The sequence below is a fragment of the Pimephales promelas genome, chromosome 12 (genome assembly GCF_988280905.1).
Source record: "Pimephales promelas chromosome 12, fPimPro1.hap1.1, whole genome shotgun sequence".
NCBI classification, from domain to species: domain Eukaryota; kingdom Metazoa; phylum Chordata; class Actinopteri; order Cypriniformes; family Leuciscidae; genus Pimephales; species Pimephales promelas.
Window position 1 is genome coordinate 17,565,322 of NC_142780.1, and position 15,478 is coordinate 17,580,799.

The 15,478-nt window shown below is 35.8% G+C and overlaps 3 protein-coding genes across 9 annotated transcripts in view; 2 read left to right on the forward strand and 1 right to left on the reverse strand.

The window, feature by feature from the left end:
• ttyh1 (tweety family member 1) overlaps positions 1 to 4,577 on the forward strand; it is a 30,698-nt gene extending 26,121 nt beyond the window's left edge. For 3 of the 6 annotated variants that reach the window (XM_039659182.2, XM_039659188.2, XM_039659183.2), the window contains exons 14-15: positions 1,751 to 1,829; positions 3,969 to 4,577. In XM_039659182.2, the coding sequence (XP_039515116.1) occupies positions 1,751 to 1,829; positions 3,969 to 4,052 (163 nt within the window). In that variant the 3' untranslated portion in view covers positions 4,053 to 4,577. Of the gene's footprint in view, positions 1 to 1,750; positions 1,830 to 3,963 lie in introns of all 6 variants that reach the window. The other 3 variants (XM_039659185.2, XM_039659189.2, XM_039659186.2) reach the window with 2 other exon arrangements.
• A 2,174-nt stretch (positions 4,578 to 6,751) lies between these two features.
• Positions 6,752 to 8,717, reverse strand: josd2 (Josephin domain containing 2). Of its 2 annotated transcripts, none has more exons than XM_039659931.2 (5): positions 8,556 to 8,717; positions 8,299 to 8,427; positions 7,550 to 7,675; positions 7,271 to 7,465; positions 6,752 to 7,011 (listed from the first exon to the last, which is right to left on the reverse strand). In XM_039659931.2, exons 2-5 carry the CDS (start codon positions 8,418 to 8,420, stop codon positions 6,900 to 6,902), a joined length of 555 nt encoding a protein of 184 aa, XP_039515865.1. In that variant the 5' UTR covers positions 8,421 to 8,427; positions 8,556 to 8,717; the 3' UTR covers positions 6,752 to 6,899. The 2 variants fall into 2 exon arrangements, with proteins under 2 accessions (XP_039515865.1, XP_088973713.1); XM_089117587.1 differs by having other exon boundaries at positions 7,271 to 7,405; positions 8,556 to 8,697.
• Positions 8,718 to 9,827: 1,110 nt separating this feature from the next.
• On the forward strand, positions 9,828 to 12,641 carry ube2s (ubiquitin-conjugating enzyme E2S). The gene is made up of 4 exons (XM_039659854.2): positions 9,828 to 10,303; positions 11,066 to 11,213; positions 11,312 to 11,502; positions 11,989 to 12,641. Exons 1-4 carry the CDS (start codon positions 10,301 to 10,303, stop codon positions 12,331 to 12,333), a joined length of 687 nt encoding a protein of 228 aa, XP_039515788.1. The 5' UTR covers positions 9,828 to 10,300; the 3' UTR covers positions 12,334 to 12,641.
• Positions 12,642 to 15,478: the final 2,837 nt, after the last annotated feature.

A 15,478-nucleotide genomic window follows, 5' to 3' on the forward strand; every position in this document is an offset into this window, starting at 1 on the left:
TTGAAATGTTAACTAAATGTAATGAAATACAATGACATTGCCATTTACATTTTCTTTATCCATTTTTCTATCAAGTTTAAAGCATAATAAATTTAACCAATTCAAAAGTATTTAGCATTTGTCACTACACTACCATTGTATTCTATTCAGCAAGGATGCATTCAATTGAATTCCGTTCAGTTCCATTCATAAAAGAGTTGTGAAAAAAATATTGGCCTCCACAACTATTACAAGTTGTAAGCAGCATAACTGATTTCAACACTCATAATAATAAGAAATGTTTTTTTAGAACTAAATCAGCATATAAGAATAATCTCTCTTAGGACGATTTTAAGTCCCCTTGTCAGACAGGGGGCTCTTTGTGCACTATTGGTGTGAAAGTACGCAAAAGTGACACGAAAGGAATGCAAAAGTAGCACAACACATTATTTTAACTACACAATTAGTTACTTTTTTTAGGGAGTAATGCATTACTTTTAAAAGTACATTTCCCTAACACTGATCATGTGACACTGGAGACTGGAGTAATGATGCTGTAAATTCAGCTTTGCCATCACAGAAATAAATTACATTTGAAAATGTATTAATAGAAAACACTTGATTTAAATTAGAATAATATTTTACAATGATTTGTATTATTGATAAGACTTAGTAAGCATAACAGACTTTGCGATCCCAAACTTTTTTTTAAACCTGAATTAAATAAAAAAACTTTTAATTATGTGTATTTATTAGTCCATTTTGTAAAAATAAGTATTTTTAAGTGGCACTTCTAGTCTTCCATATGTCTAGGCATTAGAAACTCACATATTCTAGTTCCTTGCTTGAGCAGCATCTAATTGTGTTATGAATGACCTTTGCACTATAAAATATACACATATATAGGCATACATGGATACAAATATAGAAAGTGTTATGCAGGCAGACAAACACATAAAGCTCCAGTCACACACAGACAGGTAGACAGGTAGGTGTTAGATGGAGCGCACAGACAGACAGACAAACACACACACACACACACACACACACACAAACACATGCACACACAGACAGACACACAGACAGGTGTATATGTCACAGTCCAGCCAAAAAAAAAAAAAAAAACAGACATGAGTCCAGAGGTCTGTCTGTCTGTCTGTGTGTCTGTCTATTGGTCTGTCCGTCATTACAAGACAGACTTAGATCCACCAATCTGAGACGATCCACAATATAGGTAAAGTCCCGCCCCCTCTGATATTTCTGTCCGCTGTCAAAAATCATGCTGTCCAAAAGTACATCGCTCTTTTCAAATCTATGGCAGTTTCTCTCTCCCTGCTTTATTACATTCCCTGTTTCTCTCTCTCTCGCTTTCAATTATTCGGTTTGTAAAGATCATGTGCTATTTTCATAACATTAGATCTGACACGAACACTTTCTCTCACTTCATTCACATTTCCATGTGCTTTAAAATGACATAAATCCAAATTTTATATACTAAATTGATATATTTTACATTCTCGTCTCCTTTTAAATATCCTTCTCTGTCCTGTTAGATTCTAAAGGTTCTTAAAAGTGAAAATGTCACATCTCTCTAACTCTCTTCCACCTTTTCTCTTCCTGTTTCCACCCTGGATCCTGGCTCTCGTTCCTCCCTGCTCTCTGTCCTGTACTGTGGCACGTCATTCTTCCGTCTCTTTGCCGTCCGCTTCCTTTCCTCTCCATTGTCCCCTTTACCTTGTTCCTCTCTGCACCTCTCTCTTTCTCTATGCAGGACTCCAAACGTTTCCTCCAATGGCAACCCTGGTTATGAGAACCTGCCTTTGAGTGACAGGCAGTCCCCACCCCCCTCTGTGAGTTCCCTTGTCTTTGTGACATCACTGCAATCTGTGGCATTCTCATGATTCTCCCGAACAGACTGACAGACAGATCAGACCGAATGACCATTCGCTAAGCCCCGCCTCAAAACGTTACTGACCAATCGCCATCTGTCCATGTTATCAGACAAGCTTTTGCTCTTTTTTAATATAATCCTATAAAAGTCCTGCGTGTTTTGTGGAACGTGTACACTACTACCATTCAAAAGTTTGGGGTTGGTAAGAGATTTTAATGTTTTTGAAGGAAGCCTTTTGTGCTCACAAAAAGCTGCATTTATTTAATCAACAATACAGTAAAAATTGTAATATGTGAAATAAATTATAATATATTTGTTATATAAAATATATGTATATATTCATGTAACAAAGTGTATTTTATTCCTGTCGTGGTAAAGTTATGTTTTCAGCATCATTGCGCCAGTCTTCAATTTCACATGATCCTTCAGAAATACTGATTTACTGCTTGAGAAACATTTACTATTATTATGGTGGAAAACTGTTAAAACTGTGGAAACTGATATCATTTTTTTATCGAGTCTTTGAAGAGAAAGTTCAAAAGATCAGCATTTATTGGAAATAGAAATCTTTTGTAAGATTATAAATGTTTTAATGTCACTTTTAATCATTTAAATGCATCCTTGCTGAATAAAAGTATTAACTTTTTCCCCGCCAGCATTTTTAAGAAAAAAAGTTGCCTGCCTCTGGCAAAATTTTTGATAATTTTCACGGCTTCCAGAATATTTTGTTGTATGAATATTGAATTTGCAACATATCAAAAGAAAGAACAGACCCTCAGCTTTTAAACAAACAAACAAGAAAATCTGTTTTATTCTAGCTGGAAATTTCCATCAATTTCCATCAATGGCAGGGAAAAAGTTAATAATCTTACTGACCCCAAACTTTTGAACACTTAAAGGGATAGTTCACTTTGAAATTAATTTTTAATATGTTTTAGCTTACCTCAAGTGCATCCAAGATGTAGGTGTCTTTGTTTCCACAGTATTTTCAATTTTGATATTTTTAGGTCAAACCGTTCTTGTCTGTCAGTCATATAATGGAGGTCTATGGGGTCCACCTCAAAGAGCATGCACAGAGAAGTCCAAATTAAACATGATTTAATGACTCGTAAATGTAAGTACACATTGATGGCCTAAGACACGAAACGAGCGGTTTGTGTGAGAAAACGAACAGTATTTATATCGTTTTTACTTCTTGTAACCACAGTCACGTCCAAGCTTCTGTCTGCACAAGCGCCGGAAAGCCCCGGAAATGATCTCTTGCGCGTGTACGTCACTCATTGTTTACACAGAGATTTCAGAAGTGTTGCCAGATATATCAACAGACAACATTGATTTTCTTTACGCAACCGTGCAAGAGATCACTCCTGGCGCTTTCCGGCGCTTGCATAGACCGAAGCGCCTGTACCTTCAGATCACTTGGACGTGGCGGTGGTTAAAAGAGGTAAAAACGGTATAAAACGATATAAAAACGGTTCGTTTTCTCACACGAATCGCTCGTTTCGTGTCTTAGGCCATCAATGTGTACTTACATTTATTAGTCATTAAATCATGTTTAATTTGGACTTCTCTGTGCATGCTCTTTGAGGTGGACCCCATATTCCTCCATTATATGACTGACAGACAAGAACGGTTTGACTGAAAAAGGTCAAAATTGAAAATACTGTGGAAACAAAGACACCTACATCTTGGATGCCCTTGAGGTAAGATAAAACATATCAAAAAATAATTTCAAAGTGAACTATCCCTTTAAGTGTTACAGAACAGTACTGTTTAAACGTAATTTAATAATTTACAGAAAAACATTTGCATTGTCGTACAGAAATAGTTTCCGGTTCATTTAAATCAGTTTAAAAGCACATTTTAGTAAATAATATATAAAAGATATATATATTACGATATATATTATTATATTATATATGAAGATATATATTATTATTATATTATAAAGATATATATACACGATATATACTGTACATGCACTTATTGTTTAATTTTAAAATGAATATTTACTTTTCTTTCCTTTCTTTGTGCTCCTCCTCTTGTGGATCTGGCTCTGCTCTCCCGAATACTTGGATGCGGTTCTCTGAAAGTACAGTACTCTCCCAGCATGCTGACCGGCTACGGCGCCAGTCAATCACACCCCAACCCCTCCCATTCAAGAAACCTGTACTCGCACTAATTATTTTTCTGTATAGTAGGAAAAGAAAGATATATAGCAAGGTTTAGTTTTCATATGGATGGACACTTTATGAGATGAGAGACTAATTTAAAACTCTAGATGTTAAATATCTGTGTGTAACGTCAGTACCATTGAGTCTTTTGGGTGTAACAAACTTACAAAGTGAGTGACAGATAAAGCCATCCGCTTCATTTAGTCGTACGATCCTGTCACTTCCTCTCCCTCTAGTGTCATGCTGTACATATAGCTGGTGGAAACAAGATGGTATTGACGTTACAGTAGTGGTCTATTTTTAAATGTATAACCACTTTATTTTGGAGTTTTTTATATTGTTATATGTAGTCACAGATGCATAGTGGCGATGGCACAATTTCTTTGTATGATTATGCAGTTTTCTCTTCACCTTTCTTTCTTTTTTTTTTTTACTATTTGACAGGACCCTATTTTATAAGTGGAAATTCTGTATTACCTTGTATACCCTCTGATACTATACAATTATTTATTTATATAATATAAATATATGAATATATATATAGTCACTGTATAAACGTTTGATTGTTAATGCATTTTGATGATCAAAAAAAAAAAAACCTGTAAAAATTTTTTGAGGGCTAGTGTGTGTTTCCTCTGCTGGCTCTGTGCAATACAACTGCGTTTTGCCAATTGCAATGCAATGGCCACGATGTAAGCAGCAATAATCATCAGGACATCTTGCAAAACACCATCTGTGTCTGTGTGTGCCAGAGGTCTTCAAGACATCATATATATATATATATATATATATATATATATGAAATTGCATTGGTCCCTTCTCTTGGCTATCAACCTGTTGTTAATCCTTAAAAAAAATGAGTTTCTATGGTTTAATGCTCCTTTTGAATGACATCCTTTTTCACTACAGAGTCTAATATAAATGAAATAAAAATAGAGTAACAAAAGTGGAATGTCTGAAAATGTTTTTGTTGCAAAGCACTACAAGCATCTTGCTATATAAACCTGTTGTGGGTTTGTACAGGGCAGAAATCAAAACTTTTTTTATATTAAGTGCAATATTTTCATTTATAATATTAATTTATATAATATTACACAATATTTAATTCACATGATATTTAATTTATTGGTAACACTTTACAATAAGGTCTCATTTGTTATAAACTAACGATGAACAATATATTCTTACAGCATTTATTAACCTTTGTTAATGTTAGTAATTAAAAATGTTCATATTTGTTAACAGTGCATTAACTGTTAACAGACAGAACTTTTCAATGGTGAGCTTAATATGAACTAGTTTGTTAACTAATGCAACCTTATTGTAAAGTGTTATATTTTATTATATTAAATCATATTTAAAAATTTAATTAAATATTAATCTATTTCAGCTTAATTAAATGAAATAAATTACAGCTTTTGCCTATTAAATTAAGTCAATAAAAAAACAACATAAAATATATTATATAAATACTGTGATTTAATACATTGTAAAGATTTGTTTTTGTTAATTAAATCTATTTTATCTAATTATAATTATTTTAATTAATTAAAAATATAAAAATAAGAGCAAATTCAAAATGTATGTAATTAATACTAATATATATATATATATATATATATATATATATATATTGCCAATTATAAAATGTTATATAAATTTTATATTTATATAACATTTATATTTATATAAATAGGGGATATTTATATTTATATAACCAAATATAAAATGTTTTTTAAAGTCTATTTTAAAGTGTTTTCTTCACATTCTGTAATTTCAGTGATTTTTTCCAATAAAAAACCCCCGTCATATTATCCACACACAACACAAATATCTGACAGCTATAAGGGGAAAAAATAATCAAGTGTTAGATCACAGATTTTAAAAATTCCATGTGTTATAAATTTATATTTATTTTATAGATTTTTGGTGATTTTTGTGGCCTATTTGCCTTAAACTGTGTTAAAATCCAGACCCTGCTCTGCACTTAAAGTGATCATTTCTGTGAAATTCAACTGACTGAATCATTGACTTGGATTAAATATCATTTATATGACATTAAAATCCAGCTCGGACAACATTAATCGACAAACACTAGTAATCAGACAAAAGCAACAGCACAGACATGACAAAAGTGTTTGTAGCCATAATGAAGATTTCAAACAGCTCTTCCATTTTGCTACACTACCACAAGCACTGCATGAGCAAAAACAGTCAAGTAGAAATTCAATAAAATTCAAATAAATAACACAAATCAAATGCATTTAGTTTCCCTCCATTTGGTGGTTTAAAATGGTGGTTACATCACTGAGTCGACATAAATGAGGCAGTTTGCAATAAAGCTTGAAAGAGTAAAAAGGACGTGAGCGTGAGAGAGCTACAATCTCTTGTTATCTCCCATGTTTATGCATAGTAAGACGTACACTGATGTCTAAAAGGCAATGAACGATATATACTTGAACACTAGAGTACCCTTTCTGTGCATAGTTGTAGCAAAGACACATGTTTCTGATCTACTTCAGCAGTGGAGTGCATAGATAAAGATAAAGTGAGAGATGGTAGTTCCTGAGAGGAGAGAGAAAGAGAGTGAGAAAGTGAAGAGTGACTGGCACAGCTATAGTAGCATCTCCCCACAAACACACAGCCAGTGTGACTTTAGATAAACGGCCCCTTCGTATGAGAAAACATGTCCCTTTAAACACTAAATCATTCTCTCAGACTCCCCTTTGTGTGTGAGTGTCTGTGAATGAATCTTCCATCTTCCTGTAGTGTCGCTCTCTCCATAAAGCTTTTCGTCGCTCCGGTGTTTCTCTTTCACGATTACGCCGCATTGAGAGAGAGAATGTTCGGTTGAATCACTTCCTGGTGTCATCTGGTTTCAGCCACGTCCCATCGTCGTCTACTTCCTTTTGAACGACGAGCAGCATCTCTGCAACATCCTGAGAAAGCTGTTCAATGAGAAAAGACCTGGGAGGGAGAAGAATGAAGAATCAATCAAAACAAAGATCAAGAGTTATTGCAATTCCATAAAATACACAGACAGAGATGTGAGCTGTGTGTTAGGCTTGCTTCGATAGTCAGTGTTACCACGAGTGTAGACATTACTCAGTAGTCCTATTGTGTGCGCACTAACTTGGATGGGTTTAATGCAGAGGACAAATTCCAAGTATGGATTGCCATGTCACTTTCACTTTTTATTGATTAAGTCATTTCGAAAAAGTCTGACCTGAGTTCAGTTTCTCCACCTATACAGGCAGGCCCCTTTAATTTAGAGTCTAGGTTATAGAACTGCCCGTTGACGTCCCGTACCGCCAGCCAGTGTCTGCGTCTCAGTGGGAGAGACACAAATCCCAGTGACACCCTTGATGGGACATTCAAAATGAATCCTTCAATTTTGTCCAGGCACAAATTCTGTATTGACCTACAGTGTGTGACATAAATGGGGAAAAGTGAATGCACCAATTGTGATCATCATGAAGCTCATGATTAATAAAGTCACACTCACTTGCGTTTGTCCCACCAAACTGCAGCGAGCCCCCGACTCTGCAAAGCTGCCATGATGACATTGACGTCATAGTTTCCTGTGCCCAACACCGAGCGGTGTGGGTTCATCACACATTGGGGGGCAAGTCTGCAAGAAACAAATCAGACAACTTCGAGTTTGAGAAGATAGCACAAGATTGAGAAGAGACAATAGAATCAGTAAGGGAAGTTGCAATAGACTTTTCTTCCCCATTGTGACATATACGTACACTGACGTCTGATTGCATTATTATTGCAGTGATTATTACAGTTTCTAAAATGTTTTGTGTCTGGCAACCATTATTTTAACCCTAATTGTGTCTATCTTCTCGTTTCTTAAACAACCATGTCGGAAGAAACATCATGGCCATATTCCAGCAATTTATATATATATATATATTCGCGTGAAGAGGCTTCTCAAACAAGAAAAACTGTAAGGCGGCCTTGATTTTGTCCATAAGGAATTTATTGTTTTTGATGGATTGATTGATTGTTTGCTATTGCTGTGATTTCATGTGAGTGACAGAGTGTCCCACCCTCGCGCCAGTAAACACGTCATCAGAGGAAATTATTTTTAATTTATGATTACCAGGAAATATGAGTAGTACACGGATAAATATTTATTTATATAAATTGTGTTGTTTTATAATAAATACTGAAATATATATTCAAATTAGAACGGTAAATTTAGATTTCCTGGTGACTTTAAATGCTGTGAAGCGCGCCGCTCACCGCTTGCAGATGTCATCTGCTGTCTCCTTGGTGAACACTCTCTCCTGAAGCACGTTGTTCAAGGCATGGATGGCGCACAGCTCCAGTCTCTGTTTCTCATGAAACACCTCCCTCTCGCTCATACTCGCCCTGCCATTATAAGTACATTCAGGACGTCGATTAACATATAACGTTAAACATATAAAAAGAAAGAACACATTATGTAGTCGCGTTCACGCGAGCTGACAGCACATGACTGAATATCATCATAATCATACCTTCTGGAAGACAGAATCCGCAGTACAATGATTTATTTACAGTAAAATTATTACCACCGAGACGAAACTAATCTTTATTGTTCCATTAAACCTCCCCTGTTGATAACTAAACCAACAATAATCTCTGACAGTAGGACTCTGTCGGTTGTTGTTGTTCGTGAGGATCGGCCGGAAGTTGTGTTGTTGTTGAGTTGAAAGGGAACGCCCCGTGAGGTCATGCAAAACTCATGTGAGCTCCACAGTGGGGCGCTGTTATTACATATACTGTAGAAATACTGCTATGTAAATACAAATCCTCTTTTTCCGTAGAGAAATTATATATTTTAAACAGAATTGGGATAGAATGAGGAAATGCATATTTTGTATAGACATACTATTATCGAGGAAGATCTATAGTAATATATAGTATATTAATAAAAATGGTCTGGCTACAAAACAATTTCCCCTACTTTTTTCAAAGCATTACTGTAATAGTGCATTGTATACATGTAAAATCTGTTTGTTATTAAAAATAATATTAATAGATCAATTATGCAGAACTGTTAAATGATAGAGTCTGTCTTTATATTTTTACATTTTCTTATTTTATTTGTGGGTTCTCAATCTCAGCTTTTACTGTTTTGGTTCTCAGTCACGTATTTACCAGGCTTGATTAAATCAGTAATAATGACGATCTAAACTGATTAATGGGTTAATGGGGTAGTAATAATAATAATAATAATAATTTTCAGTGCCAGTGGGCAAGATAAATGCATATATATATATATGATCATGTAAATGATCAATATTGAGTATGTAACTTAAAAACTGTAAATCGTTAAATATGGCTTTTACAATTAGTTTTGCATTTACTTTTTGGGTGCATTATCAAAGTACAATCGTGTTCGAATCTAATTATGTAATTCACAACACACTACAAGAGATGGCTCTTTATAGCAGGTTAGATTTACAAATAAATTAGGCTAAATGACATTTTAGCAGAGTGACACTACACGCTAAAGTCTTTCATTGGATCATCAATTGAAACAACATGTGTCCCTGCCTTTGGGAGGGCACGAGTTATTCAAACGCACCTATTACCAAAGAGCATTTTTCGCATTCTCAACTTTCTCTGGTCCGTGAGGTCTCAAAGGGCTGCTACGTCAGCGAAACAAAAGCCTTTGATTGGTTAGTGGAATTTGATCGTTGAGCACATGCAGTCTTTCTGCATTCTGATTGGTTAAACCTCTTTCGAACGGCTTCTTAGACGAATTGTATTTTTGTTCCTGTGTCAAAGACTGCTAGCTGGTAACAGGCTACAGTAGCCGTCTGTGACAGTTAGCTATCGAGCAAATCAACTTTATCAGAGACGAAACTGACAACACATTGGACTTTTAAACCTTTTTCATGGCAGATTTCTTATGAGGACAACTGTCGGAGAGCAGTTTCACAAGGGAAAGCTCTGAAGAATAGCCAGACATCTACATTACTTAGCAAGCTCACCGTTAGCTTAGCCTGGTTTGATAGCAACACTAGCAAGCCGACCGACATTATAGTGAAATTTAGATTTTGAGCATTTGTATAACGTTAGTCTTTAATTGTCTTAATATATTTCGCAATCTTGATTGGTTGCAACTTTTAGATTCGTTGTAAGTGGTTTCCGTCTATCTAGTTATAGATAACCGGATCAGTATAGTTGCTGGTTTGGTTAGCAGTTTACTGAGCTTTCTCATTTGAGGCTATTCGAAAACCCCACACCGCTGGAAATGGTACGTTTTATATGTGCGCCGATGAGTGACGCTTTCAACTATTGGGTTATTATAAGAAACAATGTTTTCTTTTTATTTTCATTACTTTTTAGCAGTTTATTTTGTTCATTAGCAGACGTTACAAGCTTTAACCTCATGTGCAACTGAAACTCGAATTTTCATACATAGAGATTTAATTTCTTGTCGACTAATTTTGACTTCTATTTATAACGTTACTGTTATCACTGTCTTGAGTTTACAACCGATTTCACTGTACTGATGTCAAACTATCTTTTGCTAGCTAAATTTCACTGATCGTGTGCCATTCGCTGAGCACTAGTCCTCAGTATTGCGGTTCGTGCTATGAAATGTACTACAAATTAGTACTAATGTAAAGGAATTGTTCACCTAGAAATGCAAATTTTCTCATTTACGCATGATGTTCCAAGACTATGTGAGTTTCTTCCTAATTTTGAACACAAAAGAAGATATTTTAAGAACCTTTGGAACCAGACAGTTGACGGTAGTCATTGACTTCCATAGGTTTAAAACAAAATAATTCTTACAATGGAAGTTAATGGATGCTGTAAACTGTCTGGTAACCAACATTCTTAAAAATATCATCGTTTTTTTTATTGACAATTTTCATTTTTGGGTGAACGGTCCTTTTTGTCATATCTTGAAGGTGTGCAGTTTACCAGCAAATGTCAGTTTGTAGCAACTAATACTGTAATCGTTTGTGACATTCATTAGCTGTTCTTTTTGTTTTGTTTTTCCTTGTAGAATTCAAACGTTGAGAACTTGCCGCCTCAAGTGTTGAGACTCGTGTATAAAGAGGTTTCCGCCTTGGCAGCAGACCCACCGGAGGGGATCAAAATCTACCCCAGTGAAGAGGATATCACAGAACTGCACACTGCCATTGAGGGACCAGGTAAGAAGTGCCGTTTATAAGAGGTATTTTCTTGTTTTTATAAAGTCCTTGGCTTACATTTTAAACTTTGAACTTTGTTTTCCTCTTTTACACAACAGAAGGAACTCCATATGCAGGAGGTGTGTTCAGGATGCGTTTGGTCCTTGGGAAGGATTTTCCTGCTGCACCTCCCAGAGGCTATTTCCTCACAAAGATTTTTCATCCTAATGTTGGGCACAAGGGTGAGATCTGTGTTAATGTATTGAAGAGGGACTGGAAGGCAGAACTGGGCCTGAGACATGTATTGCTAGTAAGTGCCGTTTGACTCTTTTTGTAAACCTAGACTAATTTGCTTAAAAAAAAAAATGCCCTTAAATGTAACCAAGGATTTTTTTTTTTAAAACCTCTCTAACATCTTGGCAATGCCAATTAGATGATTTTGTCATTAAAGGGATAGTTTACCCAAAAATGAAAGTTTTGTCATTTACTCATCCTCAAGTGTTTCCAATCCTATATGATTTTCTTTCTTCAGTTGAACGCAAGATAATATTTTGAAGCATGTTGGTAACCAGACAGTTGACGGTAGCCATTGACTTCCGTATTAGGAAAATAAATACTATGCAAGTAAATTGTCTCTTTTTTCAACATTCTTGAAAATATCATCTTTCATGTTCAACGGGAGAAATTATACAGTTTTGTAACTTGAGGGTAAATAAAAGATCACAGAATTTTTCCTTTTTTGGGTGAACTATCCTTAACTAACCCACACCCCTCTAATTATCCGTTTCTGTCACAGACCATCAAGTGCCTTCTGATCCATCCTAACCCAGAGTCGGCTCTGAACGAAGAGGCTGGAAGGTTACTTTTGGAGGACTATAAGGAGTATGCATCCCGTGCTCACCTTCTAACAGAGATCCATGCAATGGGAGGCACTTCAGGGGCCCCTCAGGAGCCCGCTGATGGACCCCAACCTAAGAAACATGCAGGAGACCCAAACAAACGTGTAGCCGGGGCTGGTTTGGCATCAATGGCTGCTGGCGTCAACAACTCAAACGGCAGCTCCAGCAGCACAAGTAGCAGCAATACTAATATAGTCGCAAAGAAGAAAACGGATAAAAAACGAGCTCTGAGGCGGCTATAAAAGAGAATGAATCTGTGTTTGTGTACATATAAATATTGAAGTGTGCAGACCCCCTTTTCACCTCCTTAAACTGTTATACCGTTTTAGGATAGCACGTTAATTTTCTCATGCTCCTACCAGATCACTCCTGGTTTTTGTTCGGATGTCTCTTTCAACTTACTCTCAGGACTTGTGGCACTTCTCTGTTTGACTGACAAAAGGGGGTTTTCATCTGTCTGTCAAATGTTTTACAATTGTTCAGATTATGAAAAAAGTAGTAAAAGTTTTTGGACAAATTAAATTTGTGGCCTCTAGCATTATGTAATGACCATCAGCAGGATTTTGATGTGATGTATTTAAGTAGCGGGTGTGACGGGACGGATATTTTAATTCTGTCCTATTGCATTTGGACTGAACCCATTAAGTTACAGATGAGGTATTTTCAGGGGTTTAATGAAGAATAGTACATTGCACAGGATATGATCGTTGTGTTTGTGATGAAAGATCAGGATTAACAGAGGGGGGGTTCAAATGTGGTCTGAATATTATTCATGAAAAATCTGTTTTTAATGTTTTTTTGTGAGTGCATATTTGTGTGTTTTTTTTATTTTTTATTATTTGTTTCCAGTTTTTACTCAATTTGTCTGTTCTTTTATATTTTGTAGTTCACTTTTAAAGACCTTTTTCTGCTTTCAAGTGAAAGGCTGATTTTACCTGACACTGGTGCTTGAGAGAGAATCCTTAATAGCCTTTAGGCCAGCTGAGGTAGAGCAATGGGGCAAATAGTTAATCATGAAATGAGCCGGAAGTGGTGTTCAATTGGTCTCATCCTAGAAATGGTTTAGTTATACTTGTTATGAATAAGAGCATTCGCCTGCTGTTATATGAATACAGCTGCATTTTCCTCTGGCTCTACTGGTCTCTCAATCAAAAGGCTGTTAAGGAATCCTCTCTGGTAGTCTGTTGTTGCCCATTGTTACACTTTATGGGGCCTTTGGTTCCTAAAGATCCTCTCTAACGTATGAACATTGGGCAGGTCATTGCTGGAACAGTTTGCCAGTGTTTCGAAAACTTGTGGATAAACAATGGGGCATTTTGTGGCCATTTAAGTTATTTAAATTAATAAGAAATAAAAGAATTTTAGGGAGCAATTTGGTTCATTCTTTCATTTGGTGTAGGGAAAAAATATACTTCTATGCTTATATGTGCTTGTTGAACAATTGAAACTGCTTGAGAAAGTTTGAATATTTTCTAGAGCCCGACCGATATAAATATTTGTTGGTTTTAAAATCCGATATATTGGCCAATATTTTTATTTTATTTTTTCAGAAATGCGCAACAAAACATTAACAGATTTCCCTAACAATAGTTATTTATGAGTTTTAAATGAGATAATATGATAATGAATTTTAAAAAGAATCTCGTTTCTTTTATTGTCACAACAGAACAGAGGAACATCAAAATAATAATTAGTCCCTACATTGCCTTAAAAGCTACCTGCAACCTGGATCAACAGATTAAAGGATGTGTGGTGCGTTATACACGAGTGTTGCCAACAGGGATGGTGTAGCGTGCCCTCTTGTGGACAAACTACAACCCCAACACTAATGACATGGTTGAAACGTGTTTCGTCCGTTTTTATTTTATTTTTGAAATATTAATTCATCGGCCATTATAACTGCCGATACCGATAGTTTGGAAAATGCCTAATATCGGCCTGCCGATAAATCGGTCTGGCTCTTTCTTTGATGTGTGTTGAAAAAAGGGTTTTCAGAAATCAAGTATTGCACACTTAGCTATTCCATATCACTCGCTGTAAAAAGTGATCACTTGACAACCTGTTGTATTAAAGTAAATAAAAAGTAAAAAAAAAAGTAACTTTAAAGTAAGGGGGGGGGGGGGTATTATTTATGTGGAATTGCCAAGTCCACATAACTTAATTGTTTTAATTACGCATGAAGTTTATTCACTTATTTTTAAGCCAACGGCTTTCCTCACTTTTTAAGTTGTCAACTGATCCCTTTTTGGCATCTTTCCGTTCAGGCTGCATTCACAACGTTTACTTTTAAAGCATTGTATAATGATGGAGACGTTAAAAAACACGATATGTTGTGTATTTCGCCCCTTGAAACATTTTATGCCATACTCCTATTCAGAGAGCGCATTGGGGGCTGTAATTCGAGCGGGTTATGAACGGATGGTCGGTTCTCGTCGCAGGTTGCCTGAACGGCCCACCCACCTGTATAGGAATAGCTGAGTGCACACCGGCTAATTGCTGTCTGTAGGAAGTAAAGCTGATGAGGGGGAAGATATGAGTTTGAATTACACATATAAAACAATCGAAGAAATTCAAATAGTAGCTATATTTATTTATTTATGTTAAAAAATAGGTTCCAAATCTCTTGCAGACTGTATGGGCCTAGTCTGCAAAACTCGCCCTTTTCACCTGTGAGAATCTGTGTCAAGAAAAACAAATGAACCGCACCGAGTAGTTAATATTTCATGTCCTCCGTGGATTGTGTGCAGAGAGTTGATTGCATCGCTCTCCATGGTGCTGAAATGGTTATTGACGGCTGTCGTTTAGCCGGCGGCAGAGGTTCAGCTTTCAGCACCGCCGCAGTGGATGGGTGATTATTAACTCAACTCATTTATAGACACTAGATTAGGTGCAGATTAATTAAAGAAATATTTATTGCCGATTTAATCATGCATGCATTTGACTCGATAGGTAGGCTAATCTTAGGACTAATTAAAACAAAGTTGTATTTATTGAAAAGAAATCCACGATGAGTAGGCCTATATAGCTTATGGATGCGGGAATATGATCAGTTTGAATTAATTAACTCTTTACAGCCATTTGGCAGCGTGCAGTGTGTATTTAAATCATTGGGCATCTTTATTTTTTCTAATAAGTAGCCTAATATGTGAAGGTTCGGCTTTTACCATAGGCTGTGGCAAACAATAGGATATGGCTGTGTCATCATGCAGGGTTGGCTTCTTTTTTTTTTTTTTTTTTTTATTAGCATTTTCTTTGCTAAATCCTCCACTGACACATTCGGAAAACGCTATTATGTCTTTATTTCGATGCCTTACTGTTTTTCTGCAACCCATTCTTGTTTAAGGGTGTAAAAGGAATCAAGATTATTAGAGTCACAAACCAAATGAC

What these genes read in the sequence shown, in the direction of transcription:
- ube2s (XM_039659854.2), top strand. An exon ending in CACTGCCATTGAGGGACCAG is followed by an intron (nt 11,214 to 11,311) that starts GTAAGAAGTGCC and finishes TTTACACAACAG; the next exon opens with AAGGAACTCCATATGCAGGA. An exon ending in GCCTGAGACATGTATTGCTA is followed by an intron (nt 11,503 to 11,988) that starts GTAAGTGCCGTT and finishes TTTCTGTCACAG; the next exon opens with ACCATCAAGTGCCTTCTGAT.
- josd2 (XM_039659931.2), bottom strand. Translation starts at nt 8,420, where the DNA reads ATGAGCGAGAGGGAGGTGTTTCATGAGAAACAGAGACTGGAGCTGTGC. An exon ending in GTTTGGTGGGACAAACGCAA is followed by an intron (nt 7,466 to 7,549) that starts GTGAGTGTGACT and finishes CACACACTGTAG; the next exon opens with GTCAATACAGAATTTGTGCC. An exon ending in GGTGGAGAAACTGAACTCAG is followed by an intron (nt 7,012 to 7,270) that starts GTCAGACTTTTT and finishes TCTCCCTCCCAG; the next exon opens with GTCTTTTCTCATTGAACAGC.